Source organism: Borostomias antarcticus (assembly GCF_949987555.1).
Source record: "Borostomias antarcticus genome assembly, chromosome: 22".
Lineage (NCBI taxonomy): Eukaryota > Metazoa > Chordata > Actinopteri > Stomiiformes > Stomiidae > Borostomias > Borostomias antarcticus.
This window is the reverse complement of record NC_140255.1, coordinates 10,623,117-10,637,421: the sequence shown is the minus strand read 5'-3', so window position 1 is coordinate 10,637,421 and position 14,305 is coordinate 10,623,117. Positions and strand designations below refer to the sequence as shown.

The 14,305-nt window shown below is 43.0% G+C and overlaps 1 protein-coding gene across 1 annotated transcript; it reads left to right on the top strand.

The window, feature by feature from the left end:
* Positions 1-10,090: 10,090 nt before the first annotated feature.
* gch2 (GTP cyclohydrolase 2) lies at positions 10,091-14,295 on the top strand (the record flags this gene model as incomplete). The annotated part of the gene is made up of 6 exons (XM_084455888.1): positions 10,091-10,397; positions 11,441-11,550; positions 11,795-11,850; positions 13,706-13,737; positions 13,878-13,962; positions 14,166-14,295. The coding sequence occupies 6 exons, from the start codon at positions 10,091-10,093 to the stop codon at positions 14,293-14,295; spliced, it is 720 nt and encodes a 239-aa protein (XP_084312014.1).
* Positions 14,296-14,305: the final 10 nt, after the last annotated feature.

The following is a 14,305-nucleotide window of genomic DNA, read 5'->3' as shown; positions in this document are numbered from 1 at the left end:
TTCTCAGCTAAGACCTCGGCTAAAATATTCCTTGCTGTGGGAGTTACGTTCCTAGGAGCAGCAATGTTCTGCCTTCTGCGAGGAATTCATTAGGGCCAGTCCTCCAGGTAAACTGGGGCAGCATGGAGGGGACTGAGGAGGTGCAGACTGGCCAATAGGAGGAGACTGACAGAAACCTCTGATATTTTCTTTTTTGTTTGTTGTAATAGTTTAATAAAAGTGTCAAAATGTATAGGGTATCTGTTTTTGAGGCTTTGTTGTACACTAGGCTTACTAAATGGGCTCTGGTAGCCTAGGGAGAAAGAGAGAGGGAGAGAGAGAGACCTGTGGTATTTGGATTTGTGGTACTTGAACTTGTGTCTGCGTTGCTGGCTTGCCATCATGGATGTATTAATAGCTTATAGCTTGCCATACTCACCAACCTTGGGACCTCAGAAATAGGGAGCATTTCCAAACCAAATTGCGGGGGGGGGGGGCATTAAAAGCATTACAAACTAGACATTAAAAGCATTAAAACTAAATGTGAAACATTATATATATATATGTGTGTATGTGTGTGTGTATGGAGCAATTGTTTTTAATGTCCTTTTGTCTGTCCTGTTCAGTAAATGTGCATCTGTCCTAATTTATTGTAGCCTATCTACTACACAACCTAGTTCAAATGTATGAATCTCCCGCGGAAGTCAGGAGGGTTGGCAAGTAGGCTATGGTCACTGCTCCCCAGTAAAATTGAATAATTGAGGGGTTACTTACAGTACAAAAAAGTACAGCATTTGTAGAACTCGGATGATACTACATAAATTGCCATGCAAAGCCAGAGACTGTTGCTTGTAGACGACAAGACTGCTGTAACCATTCAAGTGTGGAGGCTACACTGCATTGAAGGTGGGTTGGCTTACTTGACAGTGCACACAGAAAACAGACACCACAAAAAAGGGCTTAAAGCAGGTCCAAAACAGCAGCAGGTCTGGTTGAGGTGTGAACTGGTCTCCTAAAAATGGCTTGAGCTGTGAGGATAAGAGGAGGCACACTGTAATTTGCACAGACAGCTTCAGTGGTAGTTTTAAAGTATTTATTTATAATAATAAAACAGATGATAATAAAAATATAATAAAAAAAAAAACAATAATGTGGGACGCATGGCCATGGAGCACATGTGTGTCATACACTGGGACAGCTACATCCACAATATGTAAAATGAGAGCACAGAACAGACCCACTGAGTGGTTTGGCTGGGGAGGATGAGAAGAGGGAGAGGAGGAGGGGGTGGGAAAGGGATGAGGAAGAACAGTGAAATTAATGAACAATGTGATGGAAACAAATATGTCTTGGTACAAAAATGTACTTAGCCTATGTATACTAAACTAACAAAAAAAAGAGCAACAGCAGTATGTTCATCATCACATAAAAATAACACACTGATTTATTTGAGCTGTTCTTATTAAAAAATAATGCTTTGTCAGTTGAAGTTGCAATCCAGAGGAGGTGTAGGCCAAAGCAACTTCACCCACTCCGGATTGTTTTCGAATTTGGACGGTAAAAGGCCACCAGTAACAGGGCACTGATCCCAATCCACCTACCAGAACATGTCAAACTGGTTCCAGACTACATCCTGAAGATGATCCGGTGAAACTTCTTGTAGCTCCAAGAAATGCAGCTGTAAAGTGCATGGTTTGCCATGCACAATGTTCTGTACATGTTTCAGGGTAGGATGCTCAAGACCCTAATACGTAATATTATTACCATAACTTGGGCATAAATTGTGCTTCGTTGCCCACCCTTTTTTTTTTGCCTCCGCCCACCCACCAGATGATTTCTGGCTACGCCTCTGCAGTATTCATTTAGAATACATGACCTCCTTTATTAATAGTCATTGTCGTAATGAATAAGTCATTGTCAAATCATACTCGCACCTTATTTTCCCGCTCTTAGCTAAAGTTTATAATGAATCTTTTGTTAATGGTCGACTGCCCCCAACTCTAGCCGAAGCCAGCATGTGTCTCATCTTGAAAAAAGATAAGGACCCTCTTGAATGTGACAATTATAGACCCATTTCTCTCCGAAATGTAGACCAAAATATCCAAGCAAAGGTCTTAGCCTCACATTTACAATAAGCCCTACCAACCCGGATTTCAATGAACCAAACTGGTTTCATGGTTGGAAGGAATTCCTCTTAAAACACCGGGTGGCTGCTCAATGTAATTGGCTCCCCCGACCCTCTCACCCCTGAGGTAATAATGTCTTTAGACGCTGAAAAAGTGTTGAGTGGGAGTACATGTATGTTTTGGTTATGTTTGGCTTTAGCCCTGACTTCATTGCTTGGATTGGGCTGGTCTATGTGGCCTGCATTCTCACCAAGTGTGAGGTCGCCCCCTTTGCTCTTCACTGTGGCACCAGACAGGGATGCTCTCTCTCCCCTCCTATTCGCTCTTGCCATTAAACCCTTAGCCATCTGGCTTCATGGGGAGGGGAGAGTTGAGGGCATCTCTAGGACAGGCATCACTCACAAATTGTCCTTATATGCGGACGACCTGTTATTATACGTCTCCAACCCTGTTTCATCCCTCCCAATCGTTAAAGACATCTTAAATTCGTCAAATATTCTGGTTTTAAGGTCAGACACCCTACCTTAATAGGTTGTTTTTTTTCCTTTACTCCTATCATAATGAAACTTAACATAGTGAAAGCAAACATAGTGAAAGCAAACATGTATACAGACATTTTTTGTATTACAAGTTTTATTGACTGACACATGTACATATGCAAATGAGGTAAATACTCATTTAAAATATGCTAATTTGCATATCACGAGAAAAAAAAATCACAAAATCTATTATAATTAGACTGATTTTTGTTTGTTTGTTTTGATAGCAAACACATTGATCAGACTTTTATGAAGAGACTTCATAATTGTCATTTCATTGAATTATGCCAAAAACACCTTTCACATGTATGACGAATGCATATTTTGCACATATTTACAGCTTAAATGTCACAAAATCTAGGTATTCAAAAAAGCCTTCATAAAAGTCTGGTCATAAGTCCAATCTTAATGTTTATTTTTAAGGCTCTACATGGTTTGGCCCCCCACTATCTGGCTGAACTGATTCAAGTTCGTGCGACATCTAGAACCCTGAGGTCCTCCTCCGAGACTCTTTTAACAGTCCCTAGATCGAGACTTAAGACCAAGGGTGACCGAGCTTTTGCGGTGGCTGGCCCAAAGCTCTGGAACCGCCTCCCTCCACACATTAGACACGCACAGAACCTAGGGCTTTTTAAGTCTCAGCTTAAAACGCACTTGTTTTCACTGGCTTTTGAGGCCTGATAGCCTACATCCCTGGTCCCGTTTTGTGTCCTGTCCTTTTATTATTCTGTGATTATGTGCACTTTATTCTGTTTTTTGTTTTAGTTTATTTTATATATTGTACAGCACTTTGGTGCAACTTCGGTTGATTTTTAAACGTGCTTTATAAATAAAGTTGACCTTGACCTTGACCTATGAACCATCATGTGAAATCTTGTAGATATACCTCCTTTGAAGGCTGAGAAAACTGATTTGGGGTATGGGGAAAAGGTCATTTTGAGAAAACAGACTTTAAACATAAACGGACATGAAGAAAACATTGTAACCGCTTTCAGCATGAATCACTTCGTCACCATAGCAAATGTCCATACATGGACTTCATAGCATTGTACTTCATAAAATAATCTTTCAAATGATATAATTTCAATATGGATTGTTTTAAAAACAGTGGTTGAATTTCTACATAAAACATGCTAACAAGAACGAAATGTAGGTGTAGTTGATGGTCATGGGTTAAGTGATGAAATAAAGGTATTTATATAAATAGTTCAGTTTATTTGTACATTTTATGAATGTATGGTAGTTATTGATGGAAAATATCAAAAAATCAGAAAATTGACAGTTTAAAGAAAAATCGCCAATTTGAGTTGGGTGTCTGGCCTTAAGTTAAATTTCAATTAAAATGAACTCCTCCCCATCAATACTAATCTAAGAAAATACCACAATCATCCTTTCCATTCAAAGTTGTTCCTAATGGTTTTAGATAGCCTACCTGTTTTTTTTTTTTTTATCACCACCTCATTCAAAGACCTTTTCGCAAAAAACTTCCGCCCTCTCATTGATAAGTGTAAGCTTGACATAACTCGCGGGTCCTCTCTTCCTTCTCCCTAATTGGCAAGATGGTCATTCTCCCCTAAATTTCTCTACCTGTTCCAGCATGTTCCTCTTCTCCCGCCGGCACCAAAAATATCCCCGGCGGTGTGGCATTAGCACTAGCAACGGCCTCTGGACGTTCCTCATCACAGTGGGCTCATCAGTAGCCTCCGCCGCAACACTGTTGTTCTCATCGTCTTCTTTAAAACCCTGCAGGCTTTTGGTTTTAAAAGATTGTGCTTCTCGCTATGAAAGATCTACTGATGGAATTCTGAATAAATCAGATCTTTTAAATTTTTTAGAGCCCTCGTCTCTGACTTTATTTGTGGACTGCCTGCTCTAAGAGAAACTTCAACCTCCTTATTGTATGGGCATTAAGAATACAAATGTAAGAAATCCTGAAATTTGTGATAATAGCCAATGATTTTCAAATATGTCTATAAAGGCCATACTGCATTGTGTCTATTTATGGGTGGGAGATGACGGATAAACCGTCTATATGTGACTGAGGTGAGCGATGTCATGGCAGTGTGGTGTGTGTTTGTTCGCATGCGTGCATTTTACCCTTGCCAGATTTTCAGTGGCCAGCAGAAACACATCAGTAGCACCAACACAGTGAAGGATAACTGATATACAGCGTATGTGGGATCGTGCCTGTGTGTGAGTGAGTGAGTGAGTGAGTGAGTGAGTGAGTGAGTGAGTGAGTGAGTGAGTGAGTGAGTGAGTGAGTGAGTGAGCGAGTGAGCGAGTGAGCGAGCGAGCGAGTGAGCGAGTGAGCGCCTCAGGGGTGGAATCTGAATTAATGTAATAAGTCTGGCAGGCAGGTTGTGTGGTTGTGTGTGTGGGGTTGCTGGTTAGTGACGCATTTCAGTTACTATAACAAAATTGAGGATGGAAATTATGATGATGATAAGGATGATGATGATAACATTTATCTCCCTCTGACTTTATCTGTCTGTCATAAGGCGCTTCATGTAAAATCCTTCTCCAGTGAAAATAGTGACGCAATACTTTTACACGTCTGTATACTGTATGACAACAGTGCAGCAGTGTGTGAGTGTCTAAAATACATAGATGATCTCTAGCCCAGAACATTTATGTGTCCATCTTCACCTGACTTGTCAGTGTGTGAGAAATTCTAAGAGACAGTATGCCTGCACATGCCCCCTAATGTGTTCCGCTGCATAACCTATAACCCTGGAACAGCACCTGACACACACATGATGACTGTAAGCATGTCATTGTCACCATGTCGACTGTAGTGTGACGGTGAGATTGACCTGAGAGAGTCATACATCATGACCACAAACTGACTAGCCTACAGTTTAGCAGTATTCTTATACGCACATGTACATACACACGCACGCATGCACGCACGCAGACACACACACACACACACACAATACATGTCACAGGTGTAACTAAGCTTACAGTATTGTCATGATTTGATTTTCAAGCTGACTTGCAATTGGTTAATTTGTTACTTCACCAATATTGGAGGGACTGTTGGCACTCCTTTGAGGAGTGAGTTACACCAACCACTTGCTACCATTACCTGGGTCTCAAGAGGTCAGTCTGTACCTCGGTTACACTTGGATTTTAATGATTTACTACATTATTTTAAAGGATAGTGTTGTCCGGTTAGGAAGATCCAGACCACATACACATGGTCTGACCCCATACATACTCCTGACCCCGTGACCATACAAGCAAATGTAGCACACAGTGCTTTACAGAATAAATAAAAACATTGTTTATTAGTAGATTGATACACCCCCCTCTAGTCCTTTGTTAAGTGTTCATTGTCACTTATGTTCATTTTGGTTGTGAGGTTGTACTTTTAATTCTCCTCTTGTTTCAGATGTCAGTCACAGTCCTTGTTTGTAACCCACCTGATTGAGTGCCTGCCCCTCTCTACCTGATTGTCTTCCCCGCCTTAATTGACCCGAGTGGTTCCACCGGGCCTCATAATTCCTAGTGTATTTAGTCTCCGTGTTCCCTTTCTTTTGTGTCAGTAGGTTTTTGTCTCTCAGTGTTTGTTTTAAATTCCCCTGGGTTTTTCTTTGTAAGATTTTGGGATATTTTCTGCCTTTGAATGGATTTTCTATATTGGATTTTGGGCATTTTTTGTTTGCCTATTGGATTACTGTTTGGAACACTTTGAGAATTGAGATTTTGGAGCAAGTATGTATAACCTTTTGTCTAAGTAAAGACTTTGCTTTTGGACTGCACTTCTTGTGCGAGTCTGTTTCTGCCCGCGTGAGTCTTCTCCTGTTGGAACCGTTACATTGATTGTATTAAACAAGGCCAGGTCCAGCCTGGCTGATGTGTGTGGCTGGCTTGTTTCTGTTCAGGACTTTTGAATGGAAGTCAATGGGGGAGTTTTGAAACCTTCTTCAGCCTTCAACTCCTTCATACTTTGAGCTACCATTGAGAAACCACTCAACTATAAAACGTTTCAGCTCTTTAAGGTCATTATGGGGTATCTTTTATACTTTTTAAAATATTCAGCTTTTTCAATATTTTTTTTTCAATGGAAGTCTATGGGCAACCTTGAAATCGTTTTCTACTTTGAAACCTATCTCCTCCGTCATTTTTGTCCTAGAAACCTCCTTTGAAGTTTAAAACGTTCAGAACATTTAGCTTTTTCGAAGCATTCAACAGATTTGTAAAATTCTTTATATTTTTTATGTAATTCAAGTTTGATTTTGAGCTTTTTTAACATTGAATTGGACCTGTAGAATGTTCCGTTTTTAGAGTGTGGCAGCTAGTGTTTTAGAAATATCTACACGATTTGTAAACTGCTGTCACTCCTACAGTTTTAACAGCTCATACACATGTTATACATTAAAATGTTCCCACAACTGTGCTGATTCGTACAATGTAAGTATCTAAGCTGTGTGACGTTTTTCCGGTATGACTATTTGTTCAACAACCACGCTCTCCATTCAAACAAATGGCACTCCACTCTTTTGAGCTGCTAATTTTGAATTCATACCCCTTTTCTAACTTGTCGCCATGCCTACAGTTTTTAAGCTACACGGACATATTATACATAAAAATGTTCAGAAAGTTCCCAGGTAGCCTTCATACTACTGACTACTGTGGCATCATTCATATTCCTTCCTTCCTTCCTTTCTTCTATTCAAAGAAATATTCAGAATGACAATATTATTCAGGTTGTAAACTCATATTAATAACTTTTGTACTTTTTTAGCTATTGAACTTATTAAAACTGCATGAGTCACGATGTTTGGTCTAATCTATTTTTGTGTGTAGTACTAGCATATGACTATGACTAGGTATAATTAAGCAATAAACCACGAGAGGCTGTGTGTTATAGTGATTTTATAACAGCTAGGGGGGTGCTCCGCTTCGCGTCGTGCCTAACACCGCCCCCTAGCTGTTATAAAATCACTATAACACACGGCCTCTCGTGGTTTATTGCTTAATTATACCTAGTCATAGTCCTATTTACATAGTTCTAACCCTTAGACTGCTACACCATTTAGTCCAGGGGTGCCTAGGATAGTTCCACTGCTGAAGTTTCTCTTGACAGAGAGAGAGACAGGAGAAAAAGAGGAGACAGGAGAAAAAGAGGAGAGAAAATGAAGACGCCCATGCTTGTACACGTATCTCATATCAACCCTAGCATAGTCTCCATCTTATTTTGCCCACCTCGGCTCACACAGTTTGTGTGTGTGTCAGCGTGACCCACTCTTTATGATACAGTGATCGGAAATCAGAAGTCACACACACACGCTCACACACATAATATATAGTGTGGTGGTGTGTGGGATACTCATACAGGCCCTGATGGTGATCTGGATGATGTTTCTCCCTGGTTGACACCTGCTTCAGGTAAAGGGGCTTATGGGACGTCTTGCTGTCACCTCTTTCAGTGGAGTGAGGCGTGGCGTTCACACTCATCTGAGAAGGTGGAGAGAAAAAAGGGGTACCGGTCAGACAAGGGAGGCGAGGTGCATAATAGCTAAAGTCTTAATTTATCTGTCTCTGACTCAAGAGCTAGAGAACGCTTCTGACATTACGATAGCCTACTGAGAACAAGACTGGCTCACGCCCAGGCACCGTGCTGAGCATGCTATGATGATGTGATAAGCCTGAATAAGGGTAGGCTATAACCAGGAGCAGACGTTGCTGCCACCACCTTTGTACCGGTATAGGCCGGATGTCAGAAACCTGAGAACACCACCATTCCAGAGGCACGATGTATAGAAAATGATCAACGCTTTATTACAGGCAATTCATATATGCTTCCACACAACAGTTCATGAGCCGCTGGGAGACTGGCCCTACTAAGACCCCCCCCTCCCTCACAGTCTGTCCCCTGATTAGGCTACACCGCCCGCCACACCCTCATGAACATAAGGCCCTCACGGGCAATAGGCAACAGTATAATCACCACACAACACTCGGTCCACGCAGGAGCTCACCCTAAAAGAGGCACACAGCACATCACCCTAAATAGGCACACGTAGGCTAGCACCCTACAAACAGGCACACTGGAGATCACTCCACAATTGGGCACACACAGTTCCTACTTTAGGTGGGTACGTGGCTAATCAGACGGACAGGAGTGTTCCGCTCAGATCCTATCAGCTAACTTCCTCCCAGCCTCCCGCAGTCCCATAGAACAACCCCTCTGGCGTAGGCTACCTAAAACATTAAGATAATGAACTACCCCCCCCCCCCCCGCCCCCCCCCCCCTCCACACACACACACACACACACACACACACACACACACACACACACACACTAGACAGAACATGACACACACGCTAGACAGAACATGAAACAAAGTCTTGGGTTAAAAGAACCACTTAACTGTCCCGTGGTCCGTGACCCCCCCCCCCCCCCTGGGGTCAGAGCTTGAGCGCTGGTCCGGTCAAAGTCTATTTGGGAGGCGACCACCGACCTAGCGCAATGAGACGTCTCCACGGGCAACAGGAGAGCCTCGTCGAACAAAGCGGGAAGCGGACAAAAAGGCACTCCTAGGGTCCCTAGCAGTCCCCCCGGCCCTGCCTATTGAGCAGTCCCCCCGGCCCTGCCTATTGCCGAAACTCGCCCTACAGCCCCGGCTACCTATCTTCGCCACCGGCAGCCCTATACGGCGTACGAACGTCACCTACCCCCCCAACAATAGTGTGAGTGCAAGAATAACTGATGCTCGGCTGGGCATGAGAATTGTATCGTCCACCAAGCTCACGATCCGCTCCCCAGATAGCGAATGCCGTCGCTCGGCTCTCCCAATGACTCCCTTCCTCCGGCTGTCCCACACAGGTGAACAGCATGTCTCAATAGTTGTCCTGTTTCCATGGGAACCAAGGTTCACTACAGTATAAAATCATAGTATTGTCAATACTGTAGGCAATTTAGTCAACATTAAACTGGGATCCTAATAATGCTGAGGTTAACAGAGGGATCACGTGGAATGGAGAATTACTCCGGATTAGGAAGGAGGGCAGCGGATAGAAACCGAGAAAGGTTTAAAATAGGTGCTTCTTTATTTCATCACACATCTTCTCACGCAAGTCATGTGCTAAAGCTTTGGAGAGAAAAGCATGATCCTTCAACTGCTCACGTGCGTGAATGGGTCTTAATCGATTATTGCTGATCAAATGATATCTTGCGTTGCCATTACTTATGAGTTGTGACATTTAATACAACGGTGGCGAAAGCATCACGTGATCAGCAGCACAGCAACGAGTTTGAAAAGGATTTGGCACGTTGCGCACGCGTTGGCGCATATAAAAGCAGCGCCCATGTCCAGGGATGTGACAACGTTAAGCTACTTCTGACGTCTACATTGCATGGCAACATAGTTTACAAAACCTGATAACAACCAGCAACATCTTTACTTGAAAAGAAAATATAACTTCTCCGGTTTGAAATGGAATACCAGAAAGCCTCTGAGACGAATGGCCACGGAAATGGGAAGCTAGCTACAGAGTTCCACTGCAGGAACGGCTTCAACGAGCTCAGTATCGAGGCAAAGAAGGCTGTTGTGCAACGTAATTACGAGACGTCCCGCAAAGAAGCTGAGGACGAATCCCAGTTACCTGCGCTTGAGGCCGCTTACAGGGCCATCCTGTGCGGACTTGGGGAGAACACTGACCGGCAAGGGCTCCTGCGCACACCTTTACGCGCCGCCAAAGCCATGCAGTTCCTCACCAAGGGCTACCACGAGACCATTTATGGTGAGTTATCATTCCACGGTCTAGTTGACATACGCAGTTTCTGTGTAGGATTGTCATTTACATCGAATGTCATTTACATCAACATCTGGAAGGCAGAGATTATTTTTATCTCTCTCTCTCCCTCTCATACACACATACATCACACTCAAGTGGTACCACTCAGACCGTGTTGCCTCGTGCAGGTCAGTTAAAGGGGATGCCTTAAAGGACAATGCTCGTTTTTGACAACCTGGACCTTATTTACGACATATTATAAGACGTTTGACTCACCGAGATCACTTTGGTGTAGTTCGGAGGCATGTAGAAGAAATTTAAAATCCAGCGCGAGCCAGTATATGCATGTAATGGCGGTGATCGGGGCAACGGGAATGCAGCTTCTAAAAATCTATTTTCTGCCGCGAACGGTTGTTTTCATCAATCTTTATGAATCGCTAGTTGTGCTTACATAGAGCGTAGGCCTGTTGTGGTTTTTCACATGCCTCTGTAATATGATCAACAAAAAAAAGATTTTTAGAAGCTGCATTCTCGGTGCCCCCACCACCACCACCATTACATGGATATACTTGGCTCGCGCTGGATTTAAAATTTATTCTACATGCCTCCGAACTACACCAAAGTGATCTCAGTGAGTCAAACGTCTTATAATATGTCGTAAATAAGGTCCAGGTTGTCAAAAGCGAGCATTCTCCTTTAATGAGAGCTCTTTATGTAATAAAACGCAAGGATAATCTGTCCGCACTGAAGCCTACACACCCCAACTTGTAATTTAAGAAAGTGTGTGTTAAGCAGTTGTAAATCCTTTATTTCCTTTGTGTTGTAAGACAGCATGATTGCCTGAGTTCAGTACAGTCTGCTCAGTGATATAGCAGACCTGCCTGTAAACTCCGACAGCCCTCAACTAAATCATGTGCTTTAATAGAAAAACAAAAAACTTTGTATCACCTGTAATGCTATGGACATTAACAAACTCATCTTATATGGATTGATCATTGTATCCATAAAACATTGTGTTCTCTTAAACTTTGTGTTGTGTGTATCCACAGACATCCTGAATGATGCCATATTTGACGAGGACCATGATGAGATGGTGATAGTGAAGGACATAGACATGTTCTCTCTGTGTGAACATCATCTGGTGCCCTTTTATGGCAAGGTTAGTGTGGGTGTGTGTGTGTCTGCATGCATGCGTGTGTGTATGTCAGAGAGAATTAGAGGCTAGGGCATTGGGTTCTTTCTTCTGTGCAGTAAGATTCAACTCCTGTATGGCAGCTAACGCAAATGTAAATTGCATTTCTGTGTATGTGTGTGTTTCAGACAGTATTCAGGTCAACACTCTTATTCGTTATGTGCAAATCTTGACTCTGATTGTTGGATAACCTCTGTGGTGATGTCTCCAGGTTCACATTGGGTACCTGCCAGATAAAAAGGTGGTCGGTCTAAGCAAGCTGGCAAGGTGAGCATACAGTAGACACATAGATACACACTCTGTCTCTCACTCACACTCACTCATACACATGCAGAGTCTGAGCTGGCACATATGAGGGGCATACTGGGAGTGTGTGTGTTATTACTGGATGGCTGAGTTCTTCCGTTATCTTAGTGCATTGACCTGGAGGCTTAGACTATAAGCCCTATGGTCAATATCCAGCCCCATCACCAAGCCTACTCACACTCATACACAATACCCCAGACCTAGCCGCTCTCGACCATGAGAAAATCCCTTCAGACCTGTGGGAATCACACCACTATAATCACAGTCTCTCTCTTGTCTCTTTTTCTTCCTCTGTCATCCCCACCCCTGGGTGTTGTAAAGAGGGAATGATTCAGGGAGCCCCAGCATGGATGGGGCCCAGAAAAGTCTGGATGGATAGGGCTTTTATCACCCAAGTTGCTATGTGTTATAATAATGGTATTACAAGCATTACAATGAATACGATCTGTCATGAGAAACCATATCATTTTTTTGAGGGGGGGAAATGACATTTGTTTGGTGTGGGATTTGATTGAGAGGTTGCAGAGAGGTAGTTTAAGCAAAGTGGGAATGCATTTTTATTCTATAGCCAATGATGTTGCTGGCAAGCCTGCTAACATGCAACAAAATGTCTGAAAGATAGGACAGCAAGTTAACTTAGTAACTCAAATAATTAATATTTACTCATGAAAATTATTCAGGACGGGTGATTTTGGCCTTGAAAATCTGACATATTCTTCTGTATCTTTTCATGGGGCCCAAAATTCCTGGCAACGCCCCTGTCTGCTCCCCCTCATTCTGTCTATCCCGCATAGAGTACAGTAGATCTCTCTTTCAGACTTATACATTAAAGGAGTAGTAAAGGGAAAATGCATGTTTAGTACATGCGTACATGCCGTGGAGACGTCTCATTGCGCTAGGTCGGTGGTCGCCTCCCAAATAGACTTTGACCGGACCAGCGCTTTACTACTCCTTTAATATAGCCTTGTGAGACCATCCTGATCTTGTGAGCTCACATTCTGTTTCTCTCCACTGATCAATCTGGTCTTCCCCCTATCTAGAACGATTTCAGTGGGCTGGAGTACTTGCCTTGACAGACAACCTCCTTCATCCAATCATCGTAACAAAACTGTGGCCAAATCCAGTCAGAAGAACGGCAAAAACGTATTTTCCACCAAGAAACTCTATTCTGTCAGTCAATGCCACACGGACCCACCTGTCCATTGTCTCAGAGTGGTTCTGGCTGTTAACATGCGTCATCTAATCCAAGAAGTGAACTCAGTGGGGGGAATGGGTGTCGTGTAGTGACAAGGGGGTGTCATGTAGTAAAGTGGGTGTGTCATGTAGTCTGCGAGTCCGCAGATAGACCCTTCTCCATGGAGCCAAAAAAACATTACTGGGCAAGTACAGTGGTCTACAGGAAGTACAAATCTCATGTTCAATTTGTTTCATGGGCTGGGTGAGCAACTTTCATTTGAATGAATGGGCGGCCGTCTTTCAATGCCTCATCCAGTTCTCTTAATACATCCATGAGACTGATCTGTGGAGAGAAACAAAAATGTGAGCTAGGGAGACCAGGATGGTCACAAGGCTAACATTAATAGGCACTCACTGCTTCATAAATACGTACTTAACAGATTCAGCGAATTTAGAATAAATGATTGACAGATAAAAGGCCTACGAAGTTGAACAGGTTGCAGGACTGGGGTCAGGGGCTGATGTCTCCTTCGGTGTTTATCAAAGTTTTAATCATTATTGTGTATGTTTGTGAGTGTGTCTGTGTGTAAGAGTGTTTATGCAGTTATTGTACTGGTGTTGTCTCTTGTTGCATCTCCAGAATTGTAGAGATCTATAGCCGGAGGCTTCAAGGTAAGAGAGACAGATACTCAATTTTAACATATCCAGTGCCTTGAAAATGTATCTTCTGCCATAGTATCTGCATTTTAGTTTGTATAATTTGCCCCTTCAGTGGTAGAATTTCCTTGAAACTGCCCCATCTGCCCTTTCAGTCCAGGAACGTTTGACCAAGCAGATCGCCATGGCGATATCAGAGGCTTTGCAGCCAGCTGGTGTGGCTGTAGTTATCGAAGCGACGTGAGTATACACACCCACACACGTGCATACACAGTCAACCATACTACACTTGGAATGTGACTGAGCTATAAGCTGCTTGACATGGCTGACTTACAAATCACATGTTAATCATGGGTGAAGGAGAACATCATACATGTGTCTTGCATATCTTTTGTATGTTATATGTGTTGCAAGCACGTGTGGGTGTTGTGTGTGTGTTGCAGACACATGTGCATGGTGATGCGTGGCGTCCAGAAAATGAACAGTCGTACGGTGACCAGCACCATGCTGGGGGTGTTCAGAGAGGACCCCAAGACCCGGGAAGAGTTCTTACAGCTTGTCAATCGTGCCTAGCAACTGCCTC